The sequence below is a fragment of the Harpia harpyja genome, chromosome 11, assembly GCF_026419915.1.
Source record: "Harpia harpyja isolate bHarHar1 chromosome 11, bHarHar1 primary haplotype, whole genome shotgun sequence".
Lineage (NCBI taxonomy): Eukaryota > Metazoa > Chordata > Aves > Accipitriformes > Accipitridae > Harpia > Harpia harpyja.
The window spans coordinates 42,914,179-42,930,142 of NC_068950.1; the positions used below are offsets into that span (position 1 = coordinate 42,914,179).

The 15,964-nt window shown below is 39.5% G+C and overlaps 2 protein-coding genes across 14 annotated transcripts in view; one reads left to right on the forward strand and one right to left on the reverse strand.

The window, feature by feature from the left end:
- DOCK7 (dedicator of cytokinesis 7) overlaps positions 1–15,964 on the reverse strand; it is a 110,674-nt gene that overhangs the window by 56,557 nt on the left and 38,153 nt on the right. For all 13 annotated transcript variants that reach the window (XM_052802637.1, XM_052802636.1, XM_052802634.1 and 10 more), the window contains exons 12-14: positions 15,452–15,594; positions 13,090–13,183; positions 11,342–11,504 (exon numbers count right to left, since the gene is read on the reverse strand). In XM_052802637.1, the coding sequence (XP_052658597.1) occupies positions 11,342–11,504; positions 13,090–13,183; positions 15,452–15,594 (400 nt within the window). The remainder of the gene's footprint in view (positions 1–11,341; positions 11,505–13,089; positions 13,184–15,451; positions 15,595–15,964) is intronic.
- Positions 276–10,580, forward strand: ANGPTL3 (angiopoietin like 3). The gene is made up of 7 exons (XM_052802641.1): positions 276–890; positions 1,911–2,021; positions 2,863–2,980; positions 3,750–3,863; positions 5,412–5,507; positions 7,384–7,656; positions 9,016–10,580. The coding sequence occupies exons 1-7, from the start codon at positions 276–278 to the stop codon at positions 9,195–9,197; spliced, it is 1,509 nt and encodes a 502-aa protein (XP_052658601.1). The 3' UTR covers positions 9,198–10,580.

Consider the following 15,964-nt stretch of genomic DNA (forward strand, 5'->3'; position numbering starts at 1 on the left):
AGGAATCATACAACACAAACAAGAAGTAATTTAGGCCCTTATCAAGATTATGACCCAAAATTAACCTATTAAAAAGCATTGTGTGAAAAACACTATGTCATCAATAACATTTTATAACAGAAGGTCTGGCAGATGGAAAAGTTCAGAACCAGTTTAATCAGCAACATGCCTGTCTCTCAGTTTTATCTTCCCAGATATCAACCCGCATTCAAGAGGGGTTACATTCGTTCAAATACACAGTTTAATGATCAACTTCTCAGTCTGCCTCTTCTAAAATGAAGAGGAGTATAAATAGATCAAATTCTTCAATCCAGAACAGCCACACAGCAAAAACTGTTAGTAGGAAAAGTCTCTGCATCCTGAACAACCACACAGTATCAGGAGCAGAAAACATGAAAATCGTTCTAGCCTTTCTATTCATTGCCCCACTTGCTCTTTCAGCTAGAGCTGAGAAGGATTATTCCTCCTCTGATTCTGCTGCACCTCCTGAGACGAAATCAAGATTTGCCATGTTAGATGATGTACGAATCTTAGCCAATGGACTCCTCCAGCTTGGGCACGGTCTTAAAGACTTTGTCCATAAGACGAAGGGGCAGATGAATGACATCTTTCAAAAACTTTACATTTTTGATAGGTCCTTTTACGAGCTCTCACTGCAAACTAGTGAAATCAAAGAAGAAGAAGAACAGCTCAGACAAACTACAGCCAGACTGCAAATCAACAATGAAGAGATAAAGAATCTCTCACAGGAGATGAATTCAAAGATTGAAGACCTCATACAAAACAAAATCCAGCTGCAAGAGAAAGTATGGGGACTGGAAGACAAAGTCACTAAACTGGCCATTATCCAGCCTTCGATGCAAGAGACAAAAGAAATTTCTTCACTCAAAGTAAGTACGCTTGTGAAAGCCCCTGACACACAAAGCCAAAGTAAATTGTAATGCTATTATTGGTAGTTATGCAAGAGAAGCTCATGTTTTCCCTTCCTCTTCACTGTAGCACTACTGTGTACTTTGAGAAATAAATCACTGCGATAATCTTAAAAGAATCAATGTCTTAATCTGACACATTTTTTATTCTGCAGTAAAATTCCCCAGTGAAATCAGTGAGAAAATTGAGAAATTATAAGGCTCTGTATCTTTTTCAGTATTTTTTTGCAAATAGGTTTTAAGAAATTCTGTAAAATTTTTTGCAACCAGGAAAATGATGTGATTACCAAGCCCATAGGTTTGTACGTTATCATCTCATTACAAATCAATGCACTAGGAACTGCCTGCTCAGTATAAAAATAGGAAGTGTAAACCTTTAAAGAGGAACATCTATAGTACCTATATGACCTCCAGGACCAAAGAACCTTGCAAGCGTTAATAGACTTAATGTCAATACATGCAAGTATTTAGGTGGGTATAAGGTTTCCTATGGAAAAGGAAATATTAACTGTATTTTGCAGAAGCATAAAAAGGCTAAGCAACTTGTGTGAGAAAATACTGGATGTTAGTGTCAAAGCAGAAAGGTGAATCCAGATCTCCTAAATGCCAAGCTAATACCCTAGATGCTGGGAACTGTTCCCTTTTTTATCAGTTGCATACATCTAGTTTGAATCAGGGGCCAACTTCACAGAATGTAATTGTTCTGGACATGAAAAAGGAAGGAAAATAGCAACAACAAAAAAGGTCTACAAAGCTGCTAGTAGTTTGTCTCAAAAAAAAATAAAGGGTGTTCACTTCTGAGGCAAAGAAATTCACCCCTTCACAGGCAAAGCAGGCAACCCTTTGGAAAAGGAAAGGCAATGTTAAATGGTTCGTGCCTCTCAAAACTGGCCCCATGACAGGAGTTATGGAGGCAGCACCACTGTGAAGGTCTTCTGCTGCTTCTAACCACAACCCTCCTCCCTCCTTTCCTGTCCTCAGGCTTTCGTGGAGCAGCAGGACAACCACATCAAGCAACTTCTCAAAATCGTAGAGGACCAGCATGTGCAACTCAACAGACAGCACAATCAAATAATGGAGCTGGAGGACAAGGTACAGGAACCATCTCTATTTCTCTTTTCAGAATTTGTCATCCCTCTGAACACTGAAGGAGTCAATGGCCCAACCATTCGTTCGGGTCAGCCATCCCTCTTGTTCACAGTTTGGGGAAGTAGAGGAAAGTATAAACAATTTTGACCGCAAACAGGTACCTTTTTGGGTGAGAGACTGCTGAGCTGCCAGGCAGGGGGCTATGGCCAGGGCACACAACGACCAAGAACACAGCTTTGAAATACTGCATATCAACACCAGGCTGCTGTATTTTCTGACTACAAATTTTCTTTTTTTTCTCTTATTATCTATCATATTATTGTTCTTCCATTGGTCTTCTAAGTACCATTACTTTCTACCTCTTTCTTCTTTTCCAATATTCACTCCAATAGGGAACCATGTTCTGCAGTTCAATGTGCGTCACCGTAACACTGACACGCTCATATTTAATTTATTCCTAAGAGGAGACTATAAAAGGAAAGTGCATTTCAGCCTAAAGAACTGTGGGTTCTGTGCTCTTTAGATGGTGATATTATTTGTCTAAGTGATGTCACCTGAGGAAATAAGTTAAATCTGTTTGCCCATTAAGGTGCACCTCATGAGAATGAGTCATTTACTCGCCTCATGAATCCTACCTTGTTTGAGCAGTGGCACAGCTGACATTCATGCAACTGAAATCCACCAGTGTGGTTCTAAAGTTATTTTTATGTTGTAAATTGGGTATTCTAAAGGATTACATTCACAAGAAAAATTATCCTCTGCGTGACATTGTTCGGCTTGATACATGAATCTCATCATTTCAGAGCCTTGGGAAATTAAGAGTCTGTAATTACGGTTCTTTCAGCTAAACCACATGGAGCTCCAGGAACTCGCAGAGAACTCCTTCACAGGGGAGCAAACAGAACCAGAGGCCATCCCCTTTCCTGTGCGCAACACCACAGCTGTAACATACAAATCTGATGGTGAGACCTTATCTCTTAGACATGACTACACAATACATTGCATTCACAGTATTCTCTGTGAAAGTTTTGCGTTGGTTTTTAATAGCCAAAGCAAAAGACTTATGTTATATACAATGCTGTGGGCAGGAGTTAGATTTCCTGCTTTGGAAAAAATGTCATCATCTACGTAGCCCCACTGTATGTGTACTTGTCTCTGGGGTGACGTACAGGAACAACGTCCAATAACGCAGTAACCCTGTCTCCATCTTCACCCTCCATTTTTTAACCTCTTGTAAACACATGCTGTGACCATCCTTTTACTGACACTTCTGGCGGTGCCAATGACTGTCTTGGAGAGCATGAACAGAGAAATAATTTACTTCACACTGGCTAATTACAAGACTTGGAAGAGCTTGCTTTAAAGTTGAAAGGCATTTTTGAACTGCAGCAATGGGAATGGTATTTATCAGGAACTTTACAAGGGGTACAAAAGTCCATTTGCCAGAGTCTAGTCTTAGGCCTTACAAACTTTCCAAAATTATCTAAACTGAAACCTTGCCTAACTTGAAAAATATAGGCGGTTCAACCTACATACAACTTGGCAGCTGTACTACCAAGCCCAAAGCAGTTTGTCCATTTCACGACACTTACTGCAAAATAAAATTACCAAAAAGATTGTTCTAGTTTTTGCTTTGGCTCTATTCCATATAAAAATTCAAGTTACAAAGCTGGATTAAAACTTACCACATCCAAACCAGGATTTGTAATTGTCTCCTGTTTGCTTTCCTAGGTGCCGCTCCTGACTGCACTGCTCTTTATAACAGCGGCATGCAGTCCAATGGTGTTTACACTATTAAGCCCAACGGCTCAGAAGCTTTCGATGTCTACTGTGAAATGAAATTTGGTAAGACAGCTGTGCTAGCAACAGTCTGATTTTCATATAAGTAGTTTCTTATAAGCCAAAAAACTGTGTCTCATCCCAAAGTACACAAAAACTTATCATGATTTATGTATCCTCTTGACTTCTCTAACTGGCCTGTCTGTGCTCTGAACTCAGGTTTCCCATATCCTGAAGCCTCCTTAACACTGTTTTCATTCTTTACTCACCTCTTGAAAGGACTTTAAATCATGTGACATAAATTAAATATATTCAAAAAACCAAGCCCCTTTAGCTATAGATAATGAAAATGGCAATTACAAACGCCATTATATTGCAACCGTGAATAGCTTTTCCAAATAAAAGCAAACAGTAAATAGTAAATACCTTAGTAAAATATTGTTTCATTAACAAGGGTTATTGCTTGAGACTTAGATATACCAAACTAACCCAAAGAGCCGAGTCCTGGAGGCAGGATTCCTGTATCATGTTTGGGTGAGTCAGTAGCTATGTAACATATAGGTCCAGAATTGTCATGGACTGGAATGCACAGCACCTACCCAAGCTCTCTCTTTGTAAGAAACCCATTTGTCTGTTCCTTTTGCCACCACCCAAAGATCACACATCGTTTGGCCAGTTCACTGCTCCGTGTTTTTTTCACCCTGCAATGCAGCATCCTGCAGTGCTGCTCTGTGCGTGTCCCGTCCAGCGTCCCCGCACGGTCCCTTTGCCACGGTTACCCGGAGAGCCTGGGAACACGCTGATGCAAACGTGGCAGGGTCATGACATTTGTTTGGATGTGTAAACAGAACAGCATGGGGTTGCCCTGTGCAAAAAGCTCTTTTGCTTACATTTGTTGAAACTGGTAAAATGAGGGTGTCATGACCTGGTCAGGAGAAAGACCCCACTGCAGCCCTAGTGTGGACATGGCCTCCAACTCTTCATACCTTCTGTGAAGTTGCGCTCCCAGCAGTCAAGCGCTATCAGTAGAGGGAGTCTGATAATCTGATCAAATGTCTGGAACATTTCATATCTCTTTTTTATCATTTTCTCTACGTTTGTGTTTCTCAGCCCTCATAAACAAACGAAACCCAGTTAAGGCAGCTTAACAAACTAAGTCCAGTGAGCTGCGTCACCCCAAGTGTGGCAGAGGACACTCAAACAGCCCTGCGTTCTGTTCAGCTGTGCTCACTTGAATTTCTTTCATGAAGATTTAGACTAATTCATTCTACCTCAAAACTGGAGCACCCAAGAGCACACTCGTGGACAGTTAATAAGGCCAAGGCCAAGAAGAGTCAAGCATCTGCTCTCTGTACAGCCGAGAGGCTTTATGGCTCAGTACACGTGCACTCCGGTCTGTTGCAAAATGAAGAGTAAGTGGGATTCGTACAGATCCACCTTCAACGCAAAACCATTTTCTTCTTCACTGTGGTAGAGAGCGAGCTCACATAAGGGCAGCCACAACAGTGCAGTCTGTAGGTCAGCAGCTGATGGTCTCCGTTACTTTCCATCATCTCTCTAGTGCTTTAAACACTTAAGCCAGGCTTGTGACTTATTTCCCCTTTGCGTTCACAGGCAGTTCCTGGACTGTAATCCAGAACAGAGAGGATGGATCACTAGATTTCAACCAAACCTGGGATGCCTATACAAATGGTTTTGGTGACCTCAATGGTAAAAATGCCTTTTTTTGTGTCTTTTCTTTGTATCAGTTGATTTGAGAAGCTGAATCTTCTTACTGAAAGGTGTTCACGAGAGCAGACAAAACCTGCAATCAAATCTGAACAAATCTTACCTAATAAGTAGAACACCAGAAAGTGCTTACCAGAAAATGTAACTTGGTAAAATTGTCAGTGACACACCTTTAAATGTGTGTTTAGAAACTTTTGCTGAATCAAGGCCAGAATGCTTTAAATGCTATTTTAATTATTGAGATTTTACTATTTATAAAACCACCTCCCAAAGCCTTTAGAATATACACTAATGCAAAACCTCACCAAGCTGCTGTCACTACCTTCTCTCACACTTTCTGCAATCCTGTTTCCCTTAAAACTGCCACAGCAATTTTTCCAACTTCAAGAGAGCCTGAAGCTGTGTGTGCTCCCCTGCACAAACACCTCCTGCTTCTCCGTGCAGTGGCCAATCCCCTCCATGGCTGGATAGGGTGAGGAAACACCCATGTTCCCCTGTTAATCATCAACTCCAAAGAATTTGTAGCACCAAGTGCTGCCCAACAGCCTCCCCATCCAGGAGATTTTCCCTATTTTTCTTGTACAATGAGATGAGTCTACTTTTGTTTAGAAAATATTTTGACTTTCTAGGCACAGCACAGATCAAAACCTCACCAATGTGGGCAGCAATATTGACTTACTTCCACCTCTTTTACAATAAAGAGCTGCTATATCTCAACCTCTCCCACATTTTGGGACAGAAGGTCACAGCTGAGGTAGACTTTTACCTGTATAGTTTGTCTGATACTGAATGCTACAGTTGCCCCTTGATTGGTCTCCAATTCCCATATATTACACCAACACGAAGCCACATCTTTCCAGTGTCGGAAAGATTTTGCAGAGGATCACATCGCTCTCAGCTATGTCCTACTCAGTTCTGTGCTGCATATTCTAAGGTGGTAAAAAGTAACAGGGTACTGCTCCTTACCTGTAAATTGTGGGAGTATTTTACTCGAACATCTTGTCTTCTATTGCTTTAAATGCCACCTGCATGTACGGCACTCACGTTCAGCTACACTGTTTCTACATGTGGCAATTACCTACTGTGCACTGATACCAGTGGCACTGATAATAAGCTACTTAATGAATATAATTTATGAAACTAAACTAATTATCAAGAATTCTAGCAAAAGAAAAATGCTCAAGTTAAATTCACTTTGTACAAAAGGGTATCGAAACCTCAGTTTAGTTCTGCAGCTCTTTCCTTAAAAAATACAACAATTGCAATTAGGTTTTATGTATGTCACTTGCTTCATTTGTCACACAGTTCCAATTATGCATGCTTTAAATGTCTTGAGCTCCCTCTCAGAATTTCACAAGAGGTGGGAAAGTTAAGAGAGAAGCTCCAGTTCATTTATATCTCTTGCTTTTATTGATCACCGGTGTGCAATTAAGAAGAGGTAAACAAAAAGAATGTAGCAGGAGACCTCTGAAAAGATCAACAGTCCCCAAGACTCGTATTATTGATTTAATTAAAGCAATGAATAAAGCCTTTTAAATACTATATTTTCACACATACTACCCACAGGTTATCTGTAAAAACAAATCCAATAGCAGCGTGAGCGATACGGGGTTTTAGAGAAAGTTTATCACATAACCCCTTTCCCCACTGACTCTCTGCCTGGTGACTTCTGTCCCCTAATCCTCACCTCTGACATCTTTTGATTCTGACATTGCGCAGCTTATTTGAACACATATTTTCAAATACTGCTATTTTAAAGGTGAACGAGCTATCTGAGGTATGGGTTAGAGATCTGAAAAACATGGTGTGTTCATGCCTAGTTCCATATTAATGGCATCTATTTACTACAACTTTGCAGAGGAATTCTGGCTAGGCCTGAACAAGACCTATTCCATTACTAAACAAGGGGACTACATCCTACGGATTGAGCTGCAGGACTGGAAAGATAATAAACGCTACATCGAGTATGCATTCAGCTTGGGAGGTCCCGAAACAGACTATACTCTCCAGCTTTCACGGATCTCCGGGAGCATCCCCAATGCCCTGCCAGAGCAGACAGAACTGAGGTTCTCAACTGCAGACCGTGACATGGACGTAATAAATGACTTCAGCTGTCCAGAAAACTACCTAGGTATCAGTATGCTGGGTATATTAACATGGGAGTTTTTTTGTTACATGAAGGATGGTAGTATGCTTTAGTGGGCAGTTATTGATATTAGCCTGGCTTTAGATACAGAAAACAGCGGGTAGTAGCATCTTTCCACTTGCAGGAAAGGGCAGAAGATGTTTTTCATTGGCAGATAGCAGGGTCCTACAACAAGGCATCACCTTTCTATTTTATAGAGGTAAGACTAAAGCATAGTGAGGCTGTGCAAACGACCAACACCAGAAACAGAACTAGCAGCACAGGTTGAAACAAAACCCCAAGATGAGATTCCGAGCTATGAAGTAAAGGGCAGTTCTTCCTCTGATGCCTGGTCTGGTGTGGCAGCCCTAGGTTGGATTGTTTAATCCCTCCTTGCAAAAAAAACAGAAGACAAACCGACTCAACTCCATTTTGACTACAAACCAAAAGTTAAGAGTGATGGTGATTTTCCATTCAAAGGCAGATTTTGGCATTTTGTCAAGTATACATGACATAATCACTTTCAAAAGAGCAAGAGAGATGCAAGGCTGAAGACATTTCTCCTTAAAGATAATTTGGTTAAAGGATTCCTAATTCTTTGATTTTCTCAAGCTTTTATGTTTTGCCAGTTTATAGCAAAAAGCAAACAATTGAAAAAAGCAATTAATGATTGAAACACAGGATACAGAATTGCCCTCCAGACACCTGCTTCATGCAACAAACATTTTGTACGTCATTCTAGGCTTGAAAATTGTTGATGTCTGAAACAATGCCGAGAGTGTTACTCAGCTCTAGTGACCATAAAGCAGATGGCCAATGACTTCCAAAGTGCTAAACTTTCATTTTTAGCACAGAGACACTGCCAGTCCTTTGCAAGCAGAACTAGGCTTACAATTTAAGCTTGTAGCTAAGGACACCAGCCAATAAAAAAGAGAATTTGTTTACTAAAGGCTCTTCAGCCTCCTGTAGATGCAGAGATTTAACAATTTGTACCTGAGAAAAATATCAGCAAATCAGAAAGTCAGTTGTAGAGGGTCATGGGAAACATGAAAGTGTGGAGCTAACTTTGTAGGTGTCCCAATTCCATGGCAGCATTTGTGTGTGCAGTTTTCTATGCACTGCTACTTTTATGTTAAGCTGACAATAACGGGGAGCACAGTATCTTTGTATTGGCCCTCAACTTGCAAGTGTAAGTGGGTATACATACAAGCACCATTTCATTTGGGTATACTGGGTAATTGTCACTTTTACTGGAACTGGTCTAAAGAAGATTTATGTTGCAAACAGGAGCTGTCTACTTGGAAACTGAGCACGATATGTTAGGGTACAACTGACAGTAACTGACATTACAATATTTTTCCTTAGGAGGCTGGTGGCACAGCGATTGTGAGGAAACCAATCTTAACGGGAAATATGTTGCACCAAGGTCAAGAGGAAGACTAGACAGAAGAAAAGGCTTATACTGGAAGCCTAAGAAAGGAAGATACTACTTGCTCAAGTCAACCAAAATAATGATACACCCAACAGATTTAAAAAGTTTTGACTGAATGCTCAACCTGATGCATTTTAATCCAGAACATATACACTGAACATTACTACGTCAAAGAAGTTCATGTTATGTTTAGTAACAGATGCATGTCTATATCCATACACTGTATGGTGTATTCTCCAATACATAAACCTGAGGCATTTGCGATGGTCTTACAGTATGTTTGGTGAGTATCTCATTCCCTCTAGCCCCAATGTCAACGTGCTGTAACTTTCAGGGAGCTTTTACCTCCCCAGGATGAAACTCTAATGCCTAAGAATCAACCGCTTATTCATGTATTAGATAATATTGCTTGAGGGAATGGGTTTTCAGGCTGTTGCATTCGTTTCTGGGTTGTGTAGTAGGGAAGACAAAAAGCATTTCAGTAAACAAAGGGCTGGCAAAATGCTACGGAAGACATTTAGGTATTACTCTGTAGGAAAAAAAAGCAATTTTGTTTTGTAAAGTAACTAATTTGATGTTTGTTTCATGTTATTATTGTGGAATGTTTCTATGAGCAAATGAAAGATGGGTAATTCCCCATTTTAGGGTTCTGTGTATTTCCAGACAAATTTTCAGCAGTGTAGCTCAGGCCAATCTTCGCTGAAGCACTGTACTCACACAGCTATAGATGTGTACACACGCATCAAGTAAGCCACAGCACAGGCCTAATCTTTTAGATGCCACACTTTGAAAAATAACTTAAGAATTACGCTTTCTTACTGAAAGCTAAGAGCTAAGCTTCAAAGTTTACTGAAATGAGTAAGAGATTTTTTTCTTCTCGTTTGAAATGGAATCAGAGCCATCCCTTTGCAACTTTTTAGTACACTTAACTAAGAAACTAAATGAAAGACCAAGTGAGCACATAACAAACCACCTTTCAAATAGAGAACAGTTGCCTGGGGCAACTCGAATAGAGTCAATGGTACCAACCAACAAACCCTGTAGGCACAACCTACGTGACAGTGTTGGTCCTGCTCCTGAGAACACACTTACATTTGTTTAACTTCAGCTGCAGAATACTCTAAGGCAGAAGGACTATTGACATGCTTGTGGATGGCCGGCCGTGGAAGTGTTGACTGACAAAGGCCCTGATTCTGCAGTTACATTGAGTCATGTTGACTTGTATATCTTACCTAATCCTTGTACAGTATGGATTTTTTATCTCAACATTTGGAACCATACAGAAAATGGTTTTAAATTGTAATTTCTCAGAGTGAACAGTATGTGCTAATTACAGAAAAACTGCAAAATTACTTTTACTTCTCATGGATTTATGAAGAAGAGATCACACAGTGCTGCTTATTTGTACTGGTGTATTGTAATGTTTAATTACCTGTCCAACCTCAATAAATAAATAGATAAATAAATAAATAAATAAATTTAACTTTTGAAGACATGAGATACGGAACTTGACCAAACTCTTTCTTGTAAGCATTGGTTTATAAAAACCTGGTTTGTATTTATCTAACTTTTACAAGAAGTAACAGATTCCGTGAGTAAATTGGTGAAATTAGCTGAAGACAGCAATTCCATTCAGATGTGTAATGTCTTCAATGATACTGTGAAAAAGCTTTAAATGAATAGTGGTATGTAATGAAAAGAAATCTGCTCCCTGCCTAGGCTTAGTTACAGAAATGTTACTGTCTTCCAAGATACTTTAGAAAAATTTCTTATCTTCCAGATCTTCAGAAGATTTTTTCCCAAGCGTTGTAAACAAAGAAATTGCTTTTAAATCAAAATGGAAATATGAACGAAGGGATTACACATTTTCTTCATTTTTATCCCCCACTTTAAAAAAAAAAAAAAGTCACTGAGAGTATCAGAAAGTAACAAAAACAGTGAAAGAATGATGACTTTAGCAGACAGATGAAGAAAAAAACCTACATAAAACTTAAAAGAATTCAGCTAAATTTCACTGTGAATTTTGGGAAATGGAGAAACCTCTCTCATGTTCTTGTTCACGGCCAAGTTTTATGCAAATATGTTTGCCCCTTCACAACTGTGTATTTTCTGCTGTGTCAGTCTGGATCTTTTTTGTACCTCTGGCACAGCAGATCTACTGCTACAGCAAGTTTTGCAATGAACCAGATGATAAGGTAGGAATTTCTAGACTTGCCAGTCTCAGGCCCTGAAACGTGAAATGTATTTCAAAACTCTAACCTGTATGTGGTATTTGGAACGTAGACATCCCTGGCAGGAAACTCCAGGATTTCTCTTGTAGGTCTAACTCTGCTGTCTGGGTAAAGCTTGACTTGCAGCAACTCTGGAGTTAGACAGTAATGGGGATTCTCTGGAGCTGGAGATATGTCTATCTTTAATTGAGCTGTAAGAAGAAAATTATTTTATTACAATAAATAGAAGTTAATTTAAATCAAAAAGCATATTCATGCTTTGTTTCTTCAGATTAATTTCCTATATATTAATTTCATAAATAAACAAATGATAAATTACAGCCAATGTGGATTTGTTAAAAACAAGTAACAGTGAATCAAATTGGTATCTAGGGCAACCGGGGTACCAGATAACAAGAATCAACAGAAAAGATGTATCTTAACAAGTCCCAAATGCTGTTCTTATAGGCAAGTTGGGGAAATACAGTCTAGATAATGCTACTGCAAGGCCCAACTACTGTTAAAAACGTTACTCAATGTCTCATCAGGAACCTTGCCTATCAAACTGGAAGAATACAGCAGGAGTTGCTGAAAGCTAATCTGCACCAAGATTACTGAATATTTTCCTTAGTAGGTGAGCTGACAGTACTGACAGCAGACTTATTGTGGGGTGGATGGCACTGAGGCTGGAATGATTGTAAAAATTTGGAAGACAGGAGAGCTAGAGAAATGGCATCAAATGACTAAGGTGAAACATAAGAAAGAGCAAAGGACTTGCATTAAGAAGGAGAAACCAAACATACAAACATAAAAAAATATAATAATTGGCATGGATCAACTCTGTAGAAAAGGGCTGGGTGACAGCAGTGACAATAAGCCAACGTCAGAAGAAAACTACAACCATTCTAAGGTATATTACTGCAGTGTCATGTGTAAGACACTGGTGACAAATTCGTCTGCTTTGCTTGGCATGAGGTCTTAGGAAGAGCAACATAACCAGTTTAGAGCACCATGCTTGAAGAAAAGCATGGACAGATTAAAGAAACTCTAGCAGAGAGTAAAAGGCAATTTTAAAATCCCAACCTTTGAGGGAGGGTTGAAAAAAACCCGAGATTGGTTAGGCTACAAAACAGAGGTGAATAAGAGTGAACTAATAACAGTATTCAAGTACTTGAAAGGTTGTGATAACTGCCCTGAGGGCATGACAGACCATAATCAGATTAATTTGCAGCAAGATAATTTTGCAAAGTTTTCTTAATACCTAACCTCACCATAAGGACAGCTGAGTGCTGGGAGAGATGATCTAAGGAAGCGGTAGGATTGCTGTCACTGGAGATTTTTAAAAACAGGTTAAGTAAATATTGTCAGGAATAGCACAGGTCAGGGACCAGTGATGTTTCACTGCTGGTGTGCCAGCGTTTTAACTTCCTATCTCAAACAGAGGTGGAGTCTGTTCCTATTAACCAGGTAGGAGCCAGAAGAGAGATCTCCTCTTAGCTAGAGAGTGGTATTTTACTCAGGAAAACAGAGGCTCCTCAGCCCCTGCTGGGCTTAGGGCTTTGTGGTTTGCATCGTCTTCTCACAGATACTAGTCTCAGCGTTGCAGGAGCTGCATGTGCACGCATAACAGTGAAAAACCTGCCAAAATGCCATCTTTAGTGCTTGTGGTCTACCAGGGATTGCTGTGGATGACTTCTTAAGGTTTTTTTCATCTGCTCACTTATAAGAACTGGGTGGCAATTGTGAAGAACTAATCAAATACCTTAACACGTGAGCCAAAAAGATCTCGTTCAATACCTGTGATAGGTCTCAATCTCCGTAACACTGATGATGGCCGTCTCATGTCAGCAAGGAACTTATACAAATCTTCATCGCTCAGGCGATCACCCTCCTGTTGGACGTTGGGAAGAAAATGGTTATCTACACAACCCTTCAGGACTGCAAGAGAATGAATAAACCACCTCATACTACAGTCTCTTTCCTCTGATATCAAAACGTACCTTCCCAGAACAAGGTGTTAACATTAACATGCTAAATTACAGTTCATTTCTCCATCCTTTTTCCTTCCTTTTTTCCTTATTAATCATCATGACAGCTGCAGGAACTTCTCATTGAAAACCTTTTCTCTCCCCATCAATATTATCTTTTTCAAAACTGAAAATGGCTATTAAAAGATTTCCCCAAAATATCCAATTTTTAGCAAGTATAATAGTTTGAAAAAGTATCCGTCATTCAGGTAGTGATCCTCATTCCTTCTCCTCTGCCTTTTCTTTGGTATGAGTCTAAAAGAGCCTTACTTTTCAGGAGAAGTGTTAAGAAACGGTGGGAAGTGGAAGGATTCTGTTGCCACTCTTCCTTGTGCCACATTCTAGTAGCCCAGAATTTTGTTAGTTTTGGAAACATTATAGAAAATGTGACTATGCCACCCTCTCACTATCCAAAAGCAGAAAATATCTCATAATAAAGGTCATAAATCGCTATATGAAAAAAGAAGCAAATGGAAGGAGAAAAACGCTGAGTAGTATTCAAGTAATTGTGCTCAACAACAGAAAAGGAAGGGAAGATAAAAAATAAAAGATACAGAAAAATCAGAAACTTAAAAACCTAAATCAACGTTTGGCAATTTTTAAAGGACAAATTAATAAAACAAGCTGTTTCAAAGTTGTCAAGTGAAAACGAACCTTAATAAAGTAAATAAATATATGCTTTTGTAAATCATTACTAACTTAGTGACCAGGTTTGAACTGGTGTATATTACAAAGAGGGCTGCAGAACATGGTTAGTGGAATGGCTGCATTAGCAATGCTGTAATAGTTTTTTTTCTTACTTTCTACATTTGGGGTGAACACGTTACAGAACTGGATTTTATTAACACCCCAAGCAAAAGGAACTTCCTGTGCTCCTCTGTGTCACTGAGACCCCAGAGATACCGTTCAGAGAGCCCAATTTCAGTCATACTGAGTTCTGTGAAAGCACGGAGCACCAGAGGCATGAGTCACCCTCCACTTACACAGTTTGCATCAGTATAACTTGATGCCCTTGATGACATTTCTCCTTATTTACACTACTGTATTTAAGAGCAGACTATGGATGGCTACCCACAGTGAAAGTGGCATGTAATCAAAACAATCAGAAAAAAAAAAAAAAAAAGAAAAAAGAGCTTAATCAACTTTCAATATATAGAATCCAAATTTTTGTATTCCCAATGATCAAGAAATCAGTCCAAAATATATCTGGCTGTACACTATTAAATCCCTTTTATACACAAAGGTGACATTGAAATAACAATTTTCCTTAACCAGATGTGGCATTAAGCAAATCTTAGCAAAAATTAATGAACTGAAACCATTTTCTAAGCTTAACTAAAAATTTTATTCCGTTTAATCATGTTTTCTACTGCTTCTCAGGAAAATCCCAAGCTCTGGCTAAGAAGAGCTGCCACTCAGCAGAGCAGCATCAGAAGTGAAATGCTTTGTTTTTTCAGGCATCCCTGCATGTGTCCAGGGAACTGATGCCAACCTCAAATCACATTGATGAACCTGGTTCTGAGCCTGCTGATGTTTCAACGGGATTGTCTATCACCCAATGAAAGCAAAGGAGTCAACTGACCATCATGATAAAGGCTATGCAACTCCTACACTAGGACAAATATCTGGAATACTTTTTGGCATATACTAACCCACAGAAGTTATCCTCAGTTTTTGTGAACTTGCTTCTATAAGCATTTTTCCAAATATGTTTACCAAAAGGCCAGGCAGTGATTTTTCCAATGCATGTTAGAAAAATCTGGAGCAAAATAAACGGCTGTTCTTCTGGGGAGACCCAGTTCTATTAGTTGGAGCGGTTAAATCACTATGCCATAATGATGCTTTATCATTCAAGTCAAAACCAGCTAATAATTTCAAATTCCTAACATAATCACTCACAGTAAACTTATTGAAAGAATCCACTAATCGACTGTGGACCCACTGCTGGGAGAATTAAGCACATGATATAATAAACCCACTGCATGCTGTCCAAAGATATCCTGTGATCGGGGTACAGACATTACATGCATTGAAAGCATCACAAATTAATCATTCAGGTCCAAACTGACTCCACATGATCAAATCACTCTGTCCAAGAAGCAACTCCTTAATTAGATAGCTTCATAAAATACCTGTTTAAAGAAGTTTGTCACTGTCAGAGTAGCTGGTCTAAAACTGGTCAAATTGCAAACCTCATCCCCACTTGTGGTTCTCTCTAATGAACGCCTCCCGACAATACTGGAATTCCGCCTCTCCGACCATGATCCTTTACGTTCTTCAAAAAATAAAAATAAAAAGGGGGGGGGAATTAAAAAAAAATAAAGAAGAAAAACAATAGTCCAAGAACGTACTTTTGTTCCAACCAGGATTTTCTACACAAGAAGATAGGTGCTGCATTTGGAAATTATGCAATAAGCGTGATAGAAGAGGTGGTTATGCTAAGACAATCACACTCCTGAGGCATCAGGAGGCTATGAAGCACAGCTGACTACTTCTGCTCCTCTCACAGCAACCTCACCCCAGTGCCTTACTGCTATTATAAAAGTCTTTATCGTGTGGAGATTTATGTATTTCTCTTGCTCTGAAAGATGATGAAGTTGGCAGTTTTGGGGATGCTGAAGAGCAGTTTCAGATGAGCTATGTGG

Excerpts from the sequence above, each read along its gene's own strand:
- ANGPTL3 (XM_052802641.1), top strand. The coding sequence starts at position 276 with ATGAAGAGGAGTATAAATAGATCAAATTCTTCAATCCAGAACAGCCAC. Across the intron at positions 891-1,910 it reads AAGAAATTTCTTCACTCAAA|GCTTTCGTGGAGCAGCAGGA; the intron begins GTAAGTACGCTT and ends TCCTGTCCTCAG. Across the intron at positions 2,981-3,749 it reads TGTAACATACAAATCTGATG|GTGCCGCTCCTGACTGCACT; the intron begins GTGAGACCTTAT and ends TTGCTTTCCTAG.